Raw genomic sequence first — 22745 nt, 5'->3', positions numbered from 1 at the left:
CTCCTCAGGCTACTAAGGAAATTTGGTCACAGAGACTCTCACCAATTTGTATAGATGCAACCTACGTGGATGCATCACAGCGAGGTACAGCAATTGCTTTTCCCAAGACCAAAAGAAACTACAGAGAGTTGTCCATTACGCAAACCAACCTTCCATCCACTGACTCCATATATTCTTCCTGTTGCCTCAGGAAAGCAACCAGCATAATCAAAGACCCCTCTCACCTAGGGTTATACCCTCTTCCACCCTCTTCCATCAGCAGAAGATATAAAAACTTGAATACAGGCATGAATAGATTCAAGAACAGCTTCTTCCCTGCTGTTATCAGACGTGTGAACAGACTTCTCAAATGTTAATTCTTATTTCTCTTTCTGCACCTTATGGCAGCTGTAACAATGTATGCACTCTATTCTGTTACCCTGATGCACTCTGCATGGTATGATCTGCCTATATAGCATGAAAAACACTTTTTCCAGTATCTCAGTGCATGCGAGAACAAAGAAAAAATCCACTTCACTTTGGTGTATCTTCTTCATTCGCAATATCTGTGCTATCAATATTTTGTGAGGAATAACGTTGAAATTCAAGTTCAATTTATACTTCCTGTTCTTTCGTGTTTTGTGAACTTGGTATCGGGAGATACTCTTTTGGTATACATGTATTTTCAATGAAGTTATACAACTTTTGAAGTGAAGAGAATGAGATGACTGTTTAGTCTATTAAAAAACAGTAGAGAGAAAACACTGCAGTTGTCTCATGGCAGGACTCCAAAGACACACAGGGGCAGAAAAATCCAGAGGCAGAAAGTATATGGGTATTCCAGAGAGTGGAAGCAGGATAATTAAACTCTTCAGTTAAAAAAAAAACTTATAATATTGGTAAAATCTGAGTTTATTGAATGCATGCGCTTGGTCTGAAGTTAAAGCAATAGTAAAGTAATTGTTAATTTACAGTTTCTCAGCGTGAGAAGAAAAGCATCCAGCAGATATGAGGGTCTTCTAATAACTCACCTCGGAAAAATATTCTCTAGCTCCTCCCGGTGTGGAACATGTGGAACTACAGGGTTGTCAAAATGCAGAATTCGAAGAAAAACTGAGCCAGCATGCGCTCGAAATCGATCAATCTTCTCAGCTGACAGTTGAGCAAGGTAGCACATCATTTGTCTACAACTGCACAGAAACGAGACGAAACATCAGTGCAAAAGAATTCTATAGTTTTAATTCTTAAAAGATGAACTACCATCACAAAAATGGATTGTCTGGTCAGTGTCAAATTGCTTTGTGCAAACTAGCTGCTACAGTTCTTAAATTACGACAGTGACACCTCACTAAATATGTAGCACTGACTGCAATGCACTTACCTTGAAGTCATGAAAGGCACTAGGACAATGTAAGACATGAAAGTTCCGGCAGAAGACATTCTTGAAAAGCCAGGGCTGAAAGGTCATTGTCAGTAGGTGGGAACATGGAATGATTAGATTAGTTATAACTTTGTTGAATGACAGTACAGAACCGATGAGTTAAGCAGCCTAGCCCTGTTCTTAATTTGCATGTTTTATGTACTTGCAGTTATATGGGACCTTTCACCATCTTGGGCCATCTTAAAGTTCTTCACAACTAATAATACTTTTTATGTTTAGTTATTATTATAATGTGGAAATGCAACAGCTAAAATACGCAGAGCAAAAGTTTCAATATCAATCTTCCATGTAGTCAGGATCTATGAAACAGATGAAAGTTAAGATGACTGCAGAATTTTTAACTGCGATAGCAGCATCCAATACAATTAGTTTGATGTCTGGCCCCAGGGCTTTTGGATTTATCAATACTGAGATGTACCTCTCATTGGACATTTAAAGAAATAAACTCACCTTGTACTTGCTAACAGCTTTGTAGAAAACATGGTGATCTAGCTACAGATAAACTACATATCCTTCCCAAAGTAGAAGTGTCAGGAGCTGAAGGTTGATAGGTAGGGAGAATTTATATCTAAGCAATTACATGAAAATGAAGTATTTAATGGTCCAAACCCTTTAGTCTCCAGATCATTAGTGACCAGGTACATAACAGGAGATGAGAGTTGGGCCTATGGGATTCCTGACACTTTGACCTTTGTGAGAATTGACCCGGAAGTTTGAATTTCTGATGGGCAATTACAAAGCTACCTGGGACCCTCCACAGACTTGGGACAGATCACCTTAGTTACCTGAAAGATTACCCAGAAAATGTTAAGACAGAAAAACCTTGTGTAACTCATGGTAATAATCCAAATTATTGCTTCAGTCAGACACAGACAACACCCAACCTCTCTGGCTCCCTAACTACTCATATCAATGACCATCAAGTCCCTCAACTACGCTCCCAGTGCCTCATTACACCATCCAATCTCTTGTCTCCAGAGCACTGAACTATCCCTCAAACAAACTAGTTTCTGATTTAACTATCCCTACACAACACCCATCCACCCTCCCAACATGTCACCTCAGCCAACTGCCATCCTATCTACCTAATTATTAACCACAACACTCATTAATTTACTCATTTATTCACTGGAGACCTTTAAAATGACCTTACGGCTGTAAAAAGGGAGCTTTTCCTGCCTTTATCCAACAGAGATCTTGAGGGACTCTGAAATCCATGTTTCTAGGAAAGCCAAAAGAAATGCAGGATGGTATTTGACTAGAGCTGCAGCCTGACTATGATTGCTGTTGCTTGCTGGATACAATCTATTATAAACATTTATTGTACTTTCAATTACAAAAATACATTCTGTCTCACTGGAGCATAACACCATTACTTGCAGTTTACATCAAGAGCCCAAAGCTGGGTAGTTGATTAAGGGAATAAGTAAATCATACAATAAGTTATTATAACTGGAACAAGTGGAGAATTTTAAACTCACTTATCAGGAGAGATGAGCTGAGGTTGCGTCTGTACCAGGAGTATTGTTAGTTCCATCAAACTTGTCATGGCAGCTTCTCGTACCCTGTTGATTGTGCAAAACAGTAAGTGATAGTGAGCTCGGAGTAATGTTTGCTCATTTTAGGCGAAATTGAGAAGTAATTTTTGTCAAATAAATAAAATGTACATAAATGCCACCCTTGAAATGTCTAGTGAGCTGGACCACCAAAACAGCTGGCACAAGTCTAAAAAGGTTAGCTAAAACAGCCCCACATGTACACTGACAGGTAGTGCACCGAAATTGAAGTGGAATAAGCATTTTTTCCCAAATAACTTTGACACATCAGACACAATAAAAGCGAGTACCAAAGTCTTCAGAATTATTTTTCACAAATGAATTGCTGTCCCGAGAAGCTATTACTGAAACTACTTTTTTTTGCCTTATTCTTGAGAATGTACTTCTTACCCTATTCTAACCAAATTAATTTTGACACTGGATTATTGCCTACTTCATCTCACCAAAGATACATCAAAAAGCACAATTACATGTTATTCATGATTGGAAGCTGTTTGATCAAGCTATCTTTTTTTGAACATTTAATTTTCTTAAGTTCTTTTCTACCCCCAAAGAATTACAAGGAAAGAAAGACAGAACTCAAAGAAAATAACGAGTGCAGAGAAGTCTACCCAAACAGACTAAATAGAAGAGCTCTACTTGCTGCCATATGCTTAAAGATTGCTTAATATTTTCTTCTTTGTAGCATCTTTAAAAAAAAGTTTTGATGAGATAGTAGAGTGGATGGCAACAATGCAGCTGATGTTGTTTATATGGCCCTGTTAGCAAAATTGAAGCCTGCAGAATAATGTGGGGGGGGGGGGGGGGGGGGGGAGGAGTAGCAGCATGGACGCAAAACTGGTTCATGGAAAGGGAATGAGTGCTGTGGTGAAAAGCTATTTTGCAGCTAGGAGGGAGGGATTCTGTGGCATGCCCCTAGAATTCAATACCAAGGTTGATGAGGAAGCATTGAATGAAACATAGATCACAAAAATGGAGCAATCGGTACTGCAAAATGAGAAAACACAGCTAGTAGTCCCAATAGTCATTCAGATGCCATTGACTAAATCAAATAAATTCAAAATTCCAACCTTGTTTATCAAATGCAGATACATACATTGCAGAAGACATAAAACTTGTGTGAAACACAAGGAGTAATAAATATGCGGTAATAAACACTAATGATTCTATGAATTTACAGCAAAAACAAAAGCTCATTTAGCCAAAGACTAGGCTACTGTTAGCTTCTCAAATGGGTTTGCTTACTTCATCTCATCCTATCAATACGGCAATCCTGCCGTACCCGTGGGGGATACATTCCAATACCGACCGTGGAAGTTCGAAACGACAGACAGGAACAAACCCATTCATTTAAATGGGAAATGTACCTACCCAGCAGCTTCCTGGTCCCAGGTTCTGGAACATTTCCCATACTATGTTTGGGCCACGGTAAATCGCAGGTAACTGAAACCTCAGTAACCGGACCCATGGATAAAGGAGTTGCCCTGTATATCCTTCTATTCCTATCTTCCTGTACTTAGTTAGTATCTCCTTAAGCATATCTATGATCTTCATCTTAACCACTTCAAGTGGTAGCAAGTTCCTCATTTCTCTCTCAAAACTGAGTTTATCAGCAAGTGATTTTGGAATCTCCACAAGTGGAAATATCTTCTCTATATCCATGTTACCAAACCCCATCATAATTTGAAATACTGCTATCAGGTCAATTGAAAATCTAAGCCCCCAGGTATTTGGAAATATCAAGCAATTCTCTACTCCTTAAAATAATTCTTTTTCTTACATGTTATCAGTTGGGCAGAAAAGGTAGTTTAAAATCTATCACTGTCTGTCCATTTCCTCCCTCACCCTTCTGTTAGACATAGTCATTGAGCTATACAGTGTGGAAACAGGTCCTTCAGTCCAACTCATCCATACCAACCAGAAATCCTAAATAAATCTTATCCCATTTGCCTGTATCTGGCCCATATCCCTCTAAACCTTTCCTATTCGTATACCTATCTAGATACCTTTTAAAAGTTTTAAATGTACCAGCTTCCACCACTTCCTCTGGCAGCTCATTCCATTCATGCATCACCCCCTGCAAGAAAAAGTTGCCCTTTAGGTCCCTTTTAAATCATTCCTCTCTCTCCTTAAATTTATGCCCTCTAGTTTGGGACTCGGCTACCCTGGGGAAAAGTCCTTGGCTATTCACCCAATGTGCCCCTCATGATTTTATAAACGTCTATAATGGTCACCCCTCAGCATATGACACTCTAGGGAAAGTATCCCCAGCCTATTCAGCCATGATGACTCACAACAAATCACAGTTTTGTCAATTGTCTACCTTGTGTTAACCTGCAATTTATTAATCTATGGTGACCACAACTCAACCTGAGCTTGTCCTAATTCAGCATTCACGTGCTTATTTCAACAAGAACTGCCAACAGCAACGTTTTAAAGAGAAGGAACAATGACAACATCTTTTCATCTTGTCTATTGATAATAACTTCATTGTTGATCCAGAGATGATCAAATTGCAGGTCAAAACATTTCTCTGCATTGAGAGACTGGGGGTTGGGGATTATATGGTTATTGTCATGATCAGAATTGTGTTAGCACATGCCAGCAAAGCATTTGAGATTGATAATTTTCCATAGTCATCCCATTAAGAAACCCTGACACAATTTCTTTTTGTTTAATGGGATGTGGGTGTTTCTGGCAATTCCAGCATTTGTTTCCCATTCCTAATTGCCAAGGCATTAAATAATGAGCTTGATATGAAAGCTTTGAATGAAGCACAGATCTCAAAAATAGAGCAATCAATACTTCAGAATGATGGAAAACTCCAACAGCTATTTAGATGGTATCAATTAAGCCAAATAAATTCCAAAATCTGACCGAGTGAAATTCTATGGCTATGAATGAGGGAAACAGAGCACAAATGAGCACACGAGCAACTGCTCAGAAGTAATAGAGCCTCTTAATAAAAAGAGGAGGAATAAGGCATTCAGCCCCTCAGGTCTGCCTCAGCATTCTATAAGATCAGGGCTGACCTGCCCCAGGTCTCAACTCCTCTTTTGTGTTAATTGTTCTCAACTGCTGGATATTTAAAAAAAAAATCTAACTCCTCTATAAGCATTTTCAGTATTCTAGCTTCCACAACTCTCTGCGAGGCAATTCCAGAGATTCACTACCCTCTGAAAGAAGAAATTCCTTTGCATCCCAGTTTTAAATGAGTGTCCCATTATTCTAAAACTACGTCCCAATCTGTACTATTCCATTTCTCAACCAACATAGTTCTTTACATATCTTTTCATTAATTTTAACTAAGAGATAGAAATAGTTCTCAAAACCATTAACACAATTTTGTGCCAGTGGATGGTGCTGCCATGCTATAAACATGACAATTTAGAAACATAGGATCAGGAGTAGGCCATTAACCTTGTTTCAGCTTTCAACGAGGTCATGGCTGACTGTGGTCTAACTCTATAGACCTGCCTTTGGTCTATATCTCTTAATATCTTTGCTTAATAAAAACTTAACTCTGAGCAGAATAAAGTAGAAGAGCCAAATGTACTTTTAAGTGAAAATCAGGTAACTTTTGTTAAAAACTGTGGAGCAATACAAAGGATTCTACTTTTATACAAGTAATAAGGAACAGAAGTTTCATGCTCGTTGACCATTCAAGAGAGAGAGGTAAGAAGAAAACCCCCTGCTTGTAAAACCTTAGCAAAATGGATTAGTTCCAAAACAATAGGAAAAAATGCTGGAAAGGATCAGTATTTGGGAGATAGAACAGAATTAATATTTCAGATGATGACCATTCATCAGATGAAATAAACTTTTCTGAAACATGAATTGTGCTTCACTTCACAGATGTTGCCTGATCTGGTGGGCATTTTTAAAATATCAGTTTGCTTTTTGAATAGTTACTGCATGCATCTGAAACAAATGCATGTTTATCACAATAGATCTTTGCCAATAGAAAGTGGAGAAGTTACTATTTACTTTTGCCACATGTGGCTTGCTATGTGGGAACCAAACACCACATGAGAAATGAAGGATTCTGAATGTGCCAATCCACATTCATTTCCATATTTCCTTGAATATCAGAGATGAAAAGGTGACAGCATAGATAGGAGGTGCAAAAACCACAAAAATGGTTTACATACAAGCTCTTTTGAAGATGGAATCAAGAATTAATATGGAGCAACTCCACTTAGTATGTTGTCTTCCACTGATTAAGTTCAATAGCTAATCTAGGACCATTCTGAGTAAAGTCTAATCGGCCCAGAGATTGGATTTGGCACAAACTTTCCATGCTTTATATATAAGAGAGCATGACAATTGCGAGCGTAAACCTTTAGATAATTTTGCGAAACATGTGACTTGGTCAAGATGCCCCTCTCTACATCTCTCAAGATTGCTCACTGGGAAGGTCTTCACTCTGACTGTTCAAAGACAATGCCAAATTTTAGTTCTTTAAAATAATTCATTATTTTACTTCTGAAGATTGTAAAAGGCCCATTCCTCATCAAATGCATCAGAAATCTCCATTCCCAGAGACCTCCTAAAATTATTTCAAGACTCTAAGATATTCTCACTTTTTGATATCCTTTCTCTTTTATCTTCTTAAATTCTGGTCATGCCAATAGCCTCACTGAGTCAACACAACAAACTGGTAACTGCCTATCCTATTTCTACCATTACTGGGTAAGATTGCTACTTTGGTGATTGAATCCAATTTTAGGAACTAACAATGTAACCACTTTGATGGTTTTTATACCTCCTGCCTATTGGTTAAAACTAAGACAGTGAACAGAGATGACAGGGTGGCATACATATAAAACATACTGTGACAAATTTGCATGTGCAAGTCTGTATCTTACAACATTGCACGTTGCCTCAAGCTTGATGCAATTTAACTATCCTGAAACAACCTACAACCTAATGTAAGGAAAAGGAAAACTCTATTCATAAGGACAAAAAAGATCTTAATCTTGCATTTCAAATCTGAAACTATTCCATACATACTGCTAAGATTGTAACACACAGAACAGATAGTGCTCCAACAACATCCAGCGTCAGTTAAGATTATCAAATTATTTTATAATGTTCAGTATCTTTGATCAAGTACATAGAATTAGCCCAAGGACTATGCAGGCAGGTAAAATGCAAATCATGCCACTTGTTCTATTTGAATCATAACAGCGCCTGAAGGTTACTTCAACAAATCAGATAAAAAGCTGGTTTTATTGCATTCTCCAGAAGCTCCACCATATTATACCTATATACCTGGTGTTCAAAAATGCTTTGCAAAAGCAAGTTTTGTTATACTAGCATTTTCCTAGGCCACAGAGTTAATGCTGCAATCGCCGACAGCAGTTTAATTACGTCGAAATGGAAATTCATTCACGTGGATAGGCTAGATGGAATTGTCTCCTTACCGTGCAGAGATTAAGTAGAAATACAATGGAGATGTTCAAAATTAAGACAGGCTGACAGAATAAATAGGAAGAAACTATTTCTTACTGATAGAAAGGCTGCTAAAGAGAGACAACGAGTTCAAAAAATTTGGCAAAAGATGGAGAGGTTTATTTTTAAAAAGGGCAGTGGTTTAAGATTATTTGGAATACACTGCCTAAAAGGATGGTGGAGCCGATTCAACTATAATTTTCAAAAAGGAAATGGATAAATACTTTTTAAAAATTTGCAAGGCTATGGAGAAAAAATATGGAGTGGGACGAAACTGGGCTGCGCTTTCAGAGTCAGAACAAGCATGATAAGCTGAATGGCTTCCTCCGAAGGTATGTCATTGGACCCTACCACAAACCTTACTCCCTAACCAAGACGGAGTGAAGAGACCATCTTGAAAAATAAATTTATTTCTCCTGCTCTGAATCTTCACTTGCTAAAACATACGGTCAACTGTCATGGTCTAGATTTAGTTGAATGTCAGCAAAGTCAGAAGGCACCAAAACAACAGGATGGGCAACTGGGATAGTGAGTTCTCAAGCAGCAGGAGTGGAATGCAGAGGAAACAGTCTTGTGAATGGCTTCAAAGCCCCTTGACAGGTATGCACACATTTTGCAGGTGGTCACAACTTAATGAAATGCCCTCTGACACTATTATCAACAACCATCATTGGCACCAACAAAACCTACATAAAATGGTAGCTGTCTGAGATTATTTTTCTCCAAACTATTGCTACTTTAAATGGTGCAAATGTGATTTTGTGACTCTCCTCTTGTCCGTTGAATTCCAATCCCTCCCCTCCCCTCCCCTGATTAACAACACTTTTACCCATATCCACATCTGTCTCACTGTCGCTGCAGTGCAGTTGCCATTACACTGACTTTCAATTATCAAAATAGGGTCACCGCTGGATGAAGTTTGAGAAACTGGGAATACAGGCCTTCATAGCAATTTCTATCCTCAGTTCCTACCTTAATTTCTCTTAATAACAAAAAACATCTCAAGTAACACCATTACCTTAGATTTTTAAATGAAGTACTTAATGCGTCAAATAATTATTTTCACAGCTATTGTCTTTTTTATGTCCCAGTTACCATGGTATTATTACAGGAGTGGGGTTTAAGGGACAACTAGGATGTGATATAAATGGTACATTTTCCTGCTGAGCTGGCAACTTCCACCAACACTAAAGTGGAAGTTCTATCAAGCCTCAGAACTGAAAGAGAAAGGGAAGAATAAATGATGAAACTTACTGCAAGCAGCTCTAGGATAGAATCCCTAGAGTGGGGAAGCAGGCCATTTGGCCCACTCAGTCCACACTGACACACTGAAGACCATCCTACCCATGCCCCCAGCCTTATCCTTATAACCCTGCATTTCCCATGGCTAATCCACCTAGTTTGCACATCCCTGAACACTATGGAAAATTTAGCATAGTTAATCCAACTAACCTGCACATCTTTGGATTGCGGGAGGAAAACCATGTACACACTGCACAGAGAGTCGCCCAACGCTGGAATCGAACCTGGGTCCCTGTCTGTGAGGTAGCAGTACTAATCACTGAGCACCGTGCTGCCCACCTCAAGCTAAAACCGGAGTTATTTCTGCCAGAATGTTCACAATTTTGTGCCATCGTTATAAGCATTATTTTTCGCTGCACATATTAATTGCCAGATGTTTGAAAGCAAGGTAGTCTTTGTGATGTGCAGAGTTACGCTTCAGGAACATGGGGAAATCTCAATGCAGCTGACTTGCTCAGGAAGTTGAAACTTCTGATACCCAGCATCTGGAGCTCTCCAAAAAGTCCCAACTCTAAATTAGAGCTGAAGAACTTCAGAAAGATCTGACTCACTTACCCTGATATATTTGGACAGGAAGAATTAGAGGGATTAAAACTTGCACCAACTCCTGGCTAACTATAAAACTGATTCCCTCATTCCAACTCACCAGTGACCACTCCCCTCAGCTACTCCAACCTCAATGTCATTCCATAACTGATTCCCCAGCCCAAACGCAACTCGTAAACCAGAAAATCTGGACCAATACAATGAATAAGAGAATTTCACTCAAATAATGATTGGGTACTTTTATGATGTTTTATAAGTGAAAACTTTGTATAAAAATAAGAAGTAATTGCTAAAGGAAATAATTAAATAAGGGATTTTTCCTTTCCTCATTACATTATATGTAATTTACTGTTAACCAGATTGAATGAATGTACTTCTTTACAAATGTTCAGCACCCTTACGCAAGAGTTTTGAAGGAGACTGCCAATGTCACAATTCAGGCGTGGCACTAGATGTGGCACTATAATTAGTGAAGTGCTGAGACAAGTTCATGCAGTACATTCAATTGTGAGTCACAATCTTACCTAAATGCGAAGTGTCAAACTGGCAAAGCGACACAACAGGAAGAAATGCAAACTAGCTGCTGATGACACTGGACACACAACCCCCAATACACACAACCACCAACCACCTCTCTTCGCCCCCCGGGCTACCATTAGTCAGAATATTAACAGCACAAGTAAAATTAATATTGTGACCACAAGAGCAGGTCAAAGACCAGGAATCCTGAGATAAGTAGCTCACCTGACTCCCCAAAGCCTGCTTACCATCTACAAGGTAAAATTCAAGAATGTAATGGAACACTTTCTCTTTGCCTGGATATATTCAGTTTCATAAACATTCAAAAAGATCAATAGCACCCAAAAAAAAAAGCAACCCACTTAACTAGCACCCTATCACTGCCATTAATATTCACTATGTCCATGATCAGTATACAGTGATAGCAAATAATGCTTGCATAGCCTTACCCAGCATTCTTACTCATTACTCCAAAGCGTCATCCTTTATCACCTCCAAGGGCAAAAACAGCAGATACACCGAAATACAAACACTTGCAAGTTCCCTTCCTCAGGACATGCCATCTTGGCTTAGAACGATATTTCAATTTCTTCACTACTGTTTGGTCAAAAACCTGAAGTTCCCTTCCTAATAACATTGCAAGTAGTTACACTAAATGTATTAGTTCAAGAAAGCAGCTCAACAATTACTTCAAGTGCAGTTAGGGATGGGTAACAAATGTTAGCTCAACAACTATCCAACAGATTTCAGTTCTTATTCAGCACATAGTAGTTATGTTGGTGGCACATTTTGGTTCCTTGACCTCTCTCCCGGAATCTCTCAAGATGGAGAACAGAAAAAAATTGTAGCTGTAAAAGCTGCTTCTTTTTTGAGTATTTTAGCTGTTGAATGTGACTTCCTTGAATTCCAGGAGCAGCAATGACTATTTTTATATGCTGTTGCATTGTTTTGGAATTTTGGGGAAAAAGGATCAAAATTACGACACTTTTAAAAGGAAAAAGACAGACAAAAGGCAGCGACCACATGGTCAGTGTGTGTATGTGCAGAGACAGACAGAGAGAGAGAGAGAGAGAGAGAGAGAGAGAGAGAGAGAGAGAGAGAGAGAGAGAGAGAGAGAGAGACCTATACTGCTAACTGACACAGCAGTAAATCTGCATAGTTTCTGCCTTTGCTGTTTGAGTTCATGTATTTCTGGACATCAAAGCGCATCTCAGAAAAATTACTAAACAGCAAAATTTACAGCTGACCTTGGAGGAACCTGTGTGGGAGAGCTCACAGCATAGGAGCAGGCAAGTGCATAGTTTTTAGTGTGTAACCTTGCTGTGAATCTACAGTAGTGAGTTGGGTGGGATCTTTCTTGAATGTATGTTTTATTGAGGTGTGTCTCATGATTAAATTTTTAAAATATAAACCATAAGTACTAAGTTAGCCTGGAGTACTGTTTTTTGGAGCAAAAACACAGCTCTATTTTCTGGGTCTGGAGATTGTGAAGGAGCAAATATGGCCTTTAATGGAGTGACGTGCTCTTCCTATCAGATAGAGGAAGTTAGGGAGACTTTCCATGTTACTGATGACTATATTTGCAGGAAGTGTCTTTGGTTGTGAATCCCAACAGATCACATGGATTGGTTGGACCGACAGTTAGAGGCAATAAAGATTTTACAAGAGCAAGAGGGTATGATGGGTGGCAGTTACAGGAATGGAGAAAAGCTGCAGATACAGCCAGGTAGGTGGGTGAACTCCAGGAAAGGTAGGAGGGGTAGGCAGTAGTCTTCTGTGTCTATCTACATTTCAATCAAGTATACTGTTTAGGAAAATGTAGGGGATGGTGGATTCTCAGGGAAATGTAGCATGAACAGCCAAGTTTCTGGTATCAAGACAGGCTCTAATGTAATGAGGGGTATGTCAGATTTCAAGCAATTGACTGTGATAGGAGACTCTCTCGTCAGAGGCACAGACATACGTTTCTGTAGCCAGCAGCGAAAAATCAGAATGGTGTGTTGCTGCCCTGGTGCCAAGATCAAGGATATCTAGGAGAGGGTGCAGAATGTTCTCAAAGAGCAGAGGGACCAGCAGGAGGTCATTGGAATTCAGGGCATAGGAAGGGAAAAGGATGAGATTCTGAAGGGAGAATATAGACAGTTAGGCAGGAATTTAAAAAGGAGGACCTCAAGGTTAGTAATATCTGAACTACTCCCAGTGCTACGAGCTAGTGAGGATAGGAATAAGAGGGTAGAACAGATGAATGGGTAGCTGAGAAGTTGGTGCAGGGGAGAAGGATTCACATTTTTCGATCATTGGAATCTCTTCTGGGGTACAAGCAGGATGGATTGCACATAACTTGGAAGGGCACTAATATACTGGTTGGGAGATTTGCTCAGGAGGATTTAAACTAGTACGGTGGTAGTGGTACTTTTGGGGAGGGGGGCACAAAGTGAGGAAAGAGATCAATCTGAGACTGGTACAGTTGGGAAAAGGAGCGAGTCAAACAGTCAGGGCAGGCAGGAATAAAGCAGAGAACAAGGTAGGTGTGATAAATTAAACTGCATTTACTTCAATGCAAGAGGTCTGACAGGGAAGGCAGATGAACTCAGGGCATGGTTAGGAACATGGGATATCATAGCAATTAGAGAAATATGGCTCGGGGATGAATAGGACTGGCAGCTTAACATTCCAGGATATAAATGCTACAAGAACGATAGAAAAGGGGACGAGAGAGGAGGGGGAGTGGTGTTTTTGATAAGGGATAGCATTACTGATGTACTTAGGGAGGATATTCCTGGGAATACATCCAGGGAATTATTTGGGTGGAATTGAGAAATATTAAAGTGATGATCACCTATTTGGGATTGTATTATAGCCCCCCTAATAGTCAGCGGGAAATTGAGAAACAAATTTGTAAGATTTCAGTTATCAGTAAGAATAATAGGGTGGTTATGGTAGGGGATTTTAACTTTTCAAACATAGACTGATACTGCCATAGTGTTAAGGGTTTAGATGGAGAGGAATTTGTTAAGTGTGTACAAGAAAAATTATGATTCAGTATGTGGATGTACCTAATACAGAAGGTACAAAACTTGACCCACTCTTGGAACATAAGGCAGGGTAGATGACTGAGGTGTCAGTGGGGGATCCAGCGACTACAAATCTATTAATTGTAAATAGTGATGGAAAAGGATATACCAGATCTAAAACTTGAAATTCGACATTGGAGAAAGGCTAATTTTGATGGTATTAGGCAAGAACTTTCAAAAGCTGACTGGGGGCAGATGTTCTCAGGCAAAGGGACAGCTGGAAAATGGGAAACCATCAAAAATGAGGTAAGAGTCCAGAGGCAGTGTATTAGGGTGTTAGGGTGAAAGGAAAGCCTGGTAGGTGTAGGAAAAGCTGGATGACTAATTAAGGTTTGGTTAAGAAAAACAAGGAAGCAGATGTCAGGTATAGACAGGAGGTCGAGTGAATCCTTAGAAGAGTATAAAAACAGTAGGAGTATACTTAAGAGGGAAATCAGGAGGGCAAGATGGGGACATATGATAGCTTGGGCAAATAGGGTTTAGCAGAATCCAAAGGAATTTCATAAATACATTAAGGACAAAAGGATAACTAGGGAGCAAATATGGCACCTCAAAGATCAGCAAGGCAGCCTATGTTTGGAGCTGCAGAAGATGGGGGAGATACTAAATGAGTATTTTGATTCGGTGTTTACTGTAGAGAACACGTGGAAAATATTCAATGTGGGGAAATACATGGTGACAGCTTGAAAAATGTCTACATTACAGAGGTGGTGGTGCTGGATGTCTTGAACACATAAAAGTGGATAAACCCCCAGGACCTGATCAACTGTAGCCTAGAACTCTGTGGGGAGCTAGGGAAGTGATTGCTGGACCCTTGCTGAGATATTTGCATCATCAACAGTCACAGGTGAGGTGCCGGAAGACTAGAAATTGGGGACTAATGTGGTGACACTATTTAAGAAATGTGGTAAGGAAAAGCCAGGGAACTATAGACTGGTGAGCCTGATGTTGGTGTGGGCAATTTGTTGGAGAGAATACAGGATTTACATGTATTTGGATAGGCAAGGACTGATCAGGGATAGTCAACATGGCTTGGTGTGTGGGAAATCATGTCTCACGAACTTGATTGAGTTTTTTGAACAAGTAAGAAAGAGGATTGATGAGGGCAGAACGGTAAAAGTAATCTATATGGAATTCAGTGAGGCTTTCAACAAGGTTCCTAATGGGAGACTGGTGAGCAAGGTTAGATCTCATGGAATACACAGAGAACTAGTCATTTGGATATAGAACGGCCTATAGGTAGAAGACTTAGCAAGTTTTGAGAAGATTTATAGCTCAGGTTGAGGTTCTCGATGTAGGTTTGCTCGCTGAGCTGGAAGGTTCATTTCCAGACGTTTCATCACCGTACTAGGTAACATCTTCAGTGGGCCTCCAGGCGAAGCACTGCTGTTGATTCTTGCTTTCTATTCTTGATTTCTATTGTTTGGGTTTTTGAGTTGGTGATGTCATTTCCTGTTTTTTACTCAGGGGGTGGGAGATGGGGTCTACCTCGATGTATTTGTTGATAGGGTTCTGGATGGAATGCTATGCTTCGAGGAATTCTCTGTTTGCCTTGTCCAAGGATGGATGTGTTGTCCTGGTTGAAGTGGTGTCCTTTCTCATCTGCATGTAAGCATACTAGTGAGAGTTGGTCATGTCGTTTTGTGGCTAGTTGATGTTCATGTATCCTGGTGGCTAGTTTTCTTCCTATTGTCCAATGTAGTGTTTGCTACAGTCCTTGCACAGTATTTTGTAAATGACATTAGTTTTGCTTGTTGTCTGTATAGGGTCTTTCAAGTTCATTAGCTGCTATGGGCCCACAAACCCACCAACACACTACAACAGGAGGCCCACTAAACATGTTACCTAGTAGGATGACGAAACGTCTGGAAATGAACCTTCCAGCTCAGCGAGCAAACCTATACCCAGAAGGTAGAAGACAGAGGGTGGTGGTGGAGGGTTGCTTTTCAGGCTGGAGGTCTGTGGCCAGTGGTGTGCAACAAGGATCAGTACTCCATCCACTGCTCTTTATCATTAATATAAATGATATGGATGTGAACATCAGAGGTATAGTTAGTAAGATTACATATGACACCAAAATTGGAGGTGTAGTGGACAGCGAAGAAAGTTACCTCAGAGTACAACAGGATCTTGAACAGATGGGCCAATGGCCTGAGGAGTGGCAGATAGAGTTTCATTTTGATAAATGCGAGATGCTGCATTTTGGAAAAGTAAATCAGACCAGGACTTAGACACTTAATGGTAAGGCCCTGGGGAGTGATGCTGAACAAAGAGACCTTGGAGTGCAGCTTCATAGTTCCTTGAAAATAAAGTCGCAGGTAGATAGGATTTGTATGCTTCCCTTTATTGGTCAGAGCACCGAGTATAGGAGTTGGGAGATCATGTTACGGCTGTAGAAGATATTGGTTCAGACACTGTTGGAATATTACGTGCAATTCTGGTCTCTTTCCTATCGGAAAGATGTTGCAAAACTTGAGAGAGTTCAGAAAAGACTTACAAAGATGTTGCCAGGTTCTGAGGATTTGAGCTAAAGGGACAGGCTGAATAGGCTGGAGCTATTTTCCCCGGAGTATCAAAGGCTGAGGGGTGACCTTACAGAGGTTTATAAAATCATGAGATGCATGGATAGGATAAATAGGCAAAGTCTTTTCCCTGGGGTGTGGGAGTCCAGAACTACACAACATACATTTAGAATGAGAAGGGAAAGATATAAAAGAGACTTAAGGGACAACTTTTTCACATAAAGGGTGGTGCATGTATGGAATGAACGGCCAGAGGAAGTGGAGGAGGCTGGTACAATTACAGCATTTAAAAAGTATCTGGACGAGTATATGAATGAAAGGGTTTAGAGGGGTATGGGCCAAGGGACTGGATTAGGTAAGGATATGTGGTTGAAATGGACGAGTTGGACCGAAGGTTCTGTTTCCGTGCTGTACATCTCTGACTCTATTATGGACTTGGCCTTTCCTCCTCCTCATAAACACACTGTACTCTTTGGAGCATTCACAGTCACAGGCTCAGCTTCAGTCTGTATTCCAATATTATCCATTTCTAACTCTCCTGCATCACCACTGTATTGTGAAACTTTGAAAAAGGTCCCTCATGCTCGTTTGTTCCAGACGTTAAGTTAATTGGGAAGTTTGATACAAAATTGGATTGATCATAGAAGACAGAAAGCAACAATGGGGGAGTGTTTTTTCTGACTGGAGGTCTGTGACCAGTGGTGTTCCACAAGGATGAATGCTGGGACCTCGGTTGTTTGTAATTTATATAAACAATTTGGATGAAAATGTAAGTAGCCTTATTACAAAGTATACAGATGACACAAAAATTGCTGTGTTATGGATAGTGAGGTAGGTTGTTAAAGGAGAATACAGATCAGTTGGAAAGTTGAGTTGTGAAATGGCAGATGGAGTTTAATCCAGACACGTATGAGATAATGCATTTTGGGAGGTCAAACCTGAGGAGAAAGTATATAGTAAATGGCAAGATCCTTAGGAGCATTGAAATGTCAAGGGAGTTTGGGGTGCAAGTCCATAGCTCCCTGAAAGTGGCACACGAGTGGGTAAAGTGGTCAAGGTGGTGTACAGCTAAGACAACTATGTCTTCATTGTTTGATACATTGAGTGGAATAGTACAGTTGTGTAAAACTTTAGTTAAGCCACATTTGGAGTATTGTGTGTGGTTCTGGTTGCCACACTATAGAAAGGATGTGGCGGCTTTGGAAAGGGTATAAAACAGGTTTGGAATCCATGATTTTGCCTGGATTGGAGTGTTTCAGTTATTGTGGTTTTGTTCGCCGAGCTGGGAATTTGTGTTGCAGACGTTTCGTCCCCTGTCTAGGTGACATCCTCAGTGCTTGGGAGCCACCTGTGAAGCGCTTCTGTGATGTTTCCTCCGGCATTTATAGTGATTTGTTGTCTGCCGCTTCCGGTTGTCAGTTCCAGCTGTCCACTGCAGTGGCCGGTATATTGGGTACAGGTCGATGTGCTTATTGATTGAATCTGTAGATGAATGCCATGCCTCTAGGAATTCCCTGGCTGTTCTCTGTTTGGTTTGTCCTATAATAGTAGTGTTGTCCCAGTCGAACTCTGTTGCTTGTCATCTGAGTGTGTGGCTACTAAGAATAGTTGGTCGTGTTGTTTCGTGGCTAGTTGGTGTTCATGGATGCGGATCGTTAGCTGTCTTCCTGTTTGTCCTATGTAGTGTTTTGTGCAGTCCTTGCATGAGATTTTGTACACTACATTGGTTTTGCTCATGTATCGGGTCCTTCGTCCTGGTGAGTTGTTGTCTGAGCGTGGCTGTTGGTATGTGTGCTGTTGAGAGTCCTAGTGGTCGCAGTAGTCTGGCTGTCAGTTCAGAAATGTTTTTGATATATGGTAGTGTGGCTAGTCCTTTGGGTTGTGGCATGTCCTCATTCCGTTGTCTTTCCCTTAGGCATCTGTTGATGAAATTGCGCGGGTATCTGTTTTTGGCGAATACGTTTTATAGCCACAACACACTGCAGTACACCAGAACTGCAAAAAGAGGAAGAAGAACACCTATATAACGTATAGGGAATTCCTAGAGGCATGGCACTCATCCACAGATTCAATCAATAAGCACATTGACCTGGACCCAATATACCAGCCACTGCAGTGGACAGCTGGAACTGACAACTGGAAGCGGCAGATAAAAATCACTATAAATGCCGGAGGAAACATCACAGAAGGCTCCCAAGCACTGAGGATGTCACCTAGACAAGGGACGAAACGTCTGCAACACAAATTCCCAGCTCGGCGAACAGAACCACAACAACGAGCACCCGAGCTACAAATCTTCTCCCAAACTTTGTTTCAGTTATAAGAAGAGGTTTTTTTTCTATTCATTCACAGGATGAGGGCATCGCTGGAGGGCAGTTAAGTGTAAACCGCATTGCTGTAGTTCTGGAGTCACATGTAGGCCAGACCACATAAGGATGGCAGTTTTCTTTTCAAAGAACATTAGTGAACCAGGTGGGTTTTTCCTGGCAATGTACAATGGCTTCTTGGTCGTTATTAGACTCGTAAATTCAGATGTTTACTGAATTCAAATTTCACCATCTGCCACAGCAGGATTTGAACTGGGGTCCCCAGAACATTACCTGGGTATCTGGATTAACAGTCCAACAATAATAACAGTCGGGCTTTACTTCCTTGAAGTCTAGACAAATTTGGATTGATTTCATTAGAGTGGCGGAGGCTGAGGGGTGAGCTGATTGAAATATATAAAATTATGAGGGGCATGACAAGGTGGATAGTGGGAATCTTTTTTTTTCTGGGGTGGAAATGTCAAGTATTAGAGGCATTGGTTTAAAATGAAAGGGGGAAAATTTAAAGGCGATAGGTGATGCAAACATTTTTTCACAGAGAATGCCAGGTGCCTGGAACGCACTGCCAGGATGGGTGGTAAAAGCAGATACAGTAGTAACATTTAAGAGGCATTTAATCAGACCCATAAACAGGCAGGGAATAGAGGGATACTGACCATGTGCAGGAAAATGGAATTAGTACAGAATGACATCATGGTTTGTACAGACATGGTGGGGCGAAGGGCCTGTTCCTGTGCTCTGCTGTTCTATGTTCCATGTCGAGCTCAACATTTAATTAAAATCAGGACATCCTACAATTCCTGCCATAAACTCAGATTCCAGACTCCTCACGTGCCACTGATGTAGTGTGAACTACTCTGTTTGTAAAACTGGCATCTTGTATGATCCTGAACTAAACTTTTAAAATTTGAAATGGATGTATGAGAGTGCTTTCAAGTGGACTGCTTCCTCATCTTTACTCCATTATCAGCTGCTGTATAATCAGTCCACGATATCCATTCAGTTTACTTAAGCAGACTCAATCTGAAAAATAAACCTGTAAATTTTCTGGAGGGAACATTTATATGAAGCTATCTAAAACATCAAAGTCACCCACAGCTGAGAAAGCAACACAGCTAATTCTACAACACAATACAAAATTTGACCACAATTAAGCACAAGCCCTAAGAGTGCCAAGTTTTAGTTGTACCCAGTTCAAAGTAAATGAATGAATATCACCCAATTAGTGTCATTAATAACCATTAAAAATATCATTTTAGTTTTGAGTGGTTATTCAACGTTATTCAAAAGTGCTATGGGAGAAAACTGAATAGTTTCTTATCATATTAAGTTAAAAAGGAATACAAAAAGCTTAATCTAGACATTACAATTCATTAAGAATGTATTCAAATAACAAATAACAAAGCAGTTTCCTGCTAACAACCTGTTTTTATTTGGTTTCCTTATCTAGCTCTTTGACAGGGAAAAACAAAACTAGTCATTCAATTTACATGTGCAATATAAAATTTATGTTGAGGGGGATATGGGCCAAGTGCTGCCAAATGGGACTAGATTTGGTTAGGATATCTGGTCAGCATGGACAAGTTGGACCGAAGGGTCTGTTTGTGTTCTGTACATCTCTATGACTCTATGATGGGACTTGAGAAATAAAGCATTTTCTCCAAAACGGAGAAGGGTATGGAGTTGTGCTGGGGGAGGGGTACGGGCATGAAAACTAATGCTGTCAATCCTTGTGCCAATTTGTTGTCATATTTTTGGTGATTTTGCTCAAAAGGTTAGAAGCAACCCACCTGGTACAGATTATTGGCCAGTTAAGCTCGTAAACAAACTGTTTATCAGTTCAAAGATTAGCTCGGAATTTTCAAGGGAAACATGAGAAATGGAAAAATAAGATTCAAAGGAGGCGGCAATATCATGGGAAGCTGTTCAGGGTCTGCACTCTTTAATTAGATAGCCTATAAAAAGATGTGTATCTGAGGGGCAGCTATTCATTAGCACATGGGTGCCAATGATGAGCAGCCAGATATGTAGTCTGTGCACATTTGATCTCTATCGGAGTTCAGAACCTTCCAGGGTTTGAGAGACCATCAAAGGGGAGTTCCACGAAGCATTGTGAATACAGCTGGCTGCAAGCAAAGCAACACCTGAACTTACGATAGTGAGAGGTACGGTACTCAGAATTGTGCTTGAGTGGCAACAACGGCCTACATCTTCAGAAACCAATGCAGAGCTCAGGAAAATGGAAGGCAGAGGACAGGAGGGAGGGGTAGGAAGACAAAGAAGGTATCTTTGCATCATCTTTAGCCTTAGGCAAGGTTCCAGAGGCTGGAGAATGGTCAGCGTTGTTCTGTTTAAGAAGAGAAACAGAGAAAATCCAGGTAATTACAGGTCGCTGAGCCTGACGTCAATGGTGGGAAAGCCGTTGGAGAAGATACAAATGGCAAGGTAATCCCCTTTTGGCGATACTGATCAAAGATTTAATTTTGGCCAGGAATTACAGAATTCATTCCTCTTCTATGTATGATGCCATGAAATTTACATGTAAATTGTACAAATTTTATAAGATGTGATTATGTCTTTCCACTTAATCTGAATGGGGCCATAGACAGTTAGCAATTTGCAATGCCTTGATGGTAACTGGCTGTCCTGCTGAGGAGGCTTGGTCACATAAGTGTGACAGTGTGGAACCCAACTGTTTTTTATAAACTATACAATTTATGAAAATACAGACAGTTAATGGATCAGTAGTGTTCCATACCACATCTACTGAGGAAAAGATTCCATAAGTTGTTCATTATACAAAGCCCAGCACTGGAGAAGAAAGAAACAAGCTCCTGGCCTGTAAAAAGCTGCCACCAATATGCATTTTTATACTCTGCAAGTAAATAAAAACTCTATTTGACAAAACAATGAAGCATAAGCCGGAGCAAAACTTCCTCAGAAGACCTTTAAAGGGAATTTTAAAGGAAGGAAAACTGCCTACAAATTCTCAATTGCTTGCTAGCCAATCAACCCACACCACAAAGGAATGCCAGGCAACTAACTGCAACTTCAGACTTCTGGACTCCACCTTTAAAAGCACAGTGTTTGATAAAGATAGAACAACTGTGTTATAAGAGTTTAAGTCATTACTGATTAAATAATCTCTATCTGTTCAGGTTTTACATCATCTTGTATGTTCATAAATGTGCTTGCAGTATGAGATACATCCCAGTCCCACACCCACCCAGCCCACCACATCCAAGAGAATACGAAATAAACAGTATTTGTGGTTTAGCTTTACCACAGTAATGGGGATCAGTCAGCTGAACAGCTGGTTTGTGATGCAAGTAAGAGCAACAGAGCAGGTCCAATTCCTGCATTGGCAGAGGTCACAATGAAGGCCCTGCCCCTTGCCAGAGATGTACGGACCTTCAGATTAAACTTACTAGCAGTCATCGCTCTCTAATAATAGAACAGCCCTTTGGTCCTTGGAACTGTGTTGATTGTACTTACACAACGTTGTAGTGCTTACAAAATCAGAGCCAACAGACAGAGGGAATGAGGGAAATATGTTCCCACTGTAAATTAAAACCGGAGGACTATTAAATAACAATGAGCTTATAGACAGGTGGTGAAAACAGGGATTGAGATTTGTTTTAAAATTCGCAATACATCGCTATTATAATGTGATCTGTAGAATCCTGAAGTGATATTTACTGATGCCAATTAAGAGAAAAGCTTGCAAATTTGAAGTGAATATTTGAAATAAAACATCTTCTATTTCACGTTACTTTCCATGTGTGAACCTGGCATTCATATGCAAGCACAGAACTATGAAATCCCATTCACAACAAATTCCTGAAATTTATGTCAGATTTGAAGCAGGTTAGGATATTCACCTTCTCTTTCTCTGAAATCATTTGTGCTGTGAAATGAAATTCCTATTTCATTCATGTGCAATTATACTCATATACTTTATAACTCATGGAAAATTATTACATGTTTGCCAAGAATAAGAATAAGAAGGCACAAATAACTGGCAA

The 22745-nt window shown here is 40.1% G+C and overlaps 1 protein-coding gene across 1 annotated transcript in view; it reads right to left on the bottom strand.

Annotated features, from left to right (window-relative positions):
- Window positions 1-22745, bottom strand: part of tbcd (tubulin folding cofactor D) — a 277831-nt gene that overhangs the window by 45903 nt on the left and 209183 nt on the right. Inside the window, exons 30-31 of the mRNA XM_043714487.1 lie at window positions 2902-2985; window positions 1011-1169 (exon numbers count right to left, since the gene is read on the bottom strand). Coding sequence (XP_043570422.1) covers window positions 1011-1169; window positions 2902-2985 — 243 coding nt within the window. The remainder of the gene's footprint in view (window positions 1-1010; window positions 1170-2901; window positions 2986-22745) is intronic.

This window comes from Chiloscyllium plagiosum, chromosome 24 (genome assembly GCF_004010195.1).
Source record: "Chiloscyllium plagiosum isolate BGI_BamShark_2017 chromosome 24, ASM401019v2, whole genome shotgun sequence".
Taxonomy (NCBI): Eukaryota; Metazoa; Chordata; class Chondrichthyes; order Orectolobiformes; family Hemiscylliidae; genus Chiloscyllium; species Chiloscyllium plagiosum.
The sequence above is the reverse complement of the archived record's forward strand: the minus strand, read 5'-3'. Positions and strand labels throughout refer to the sequence as shown.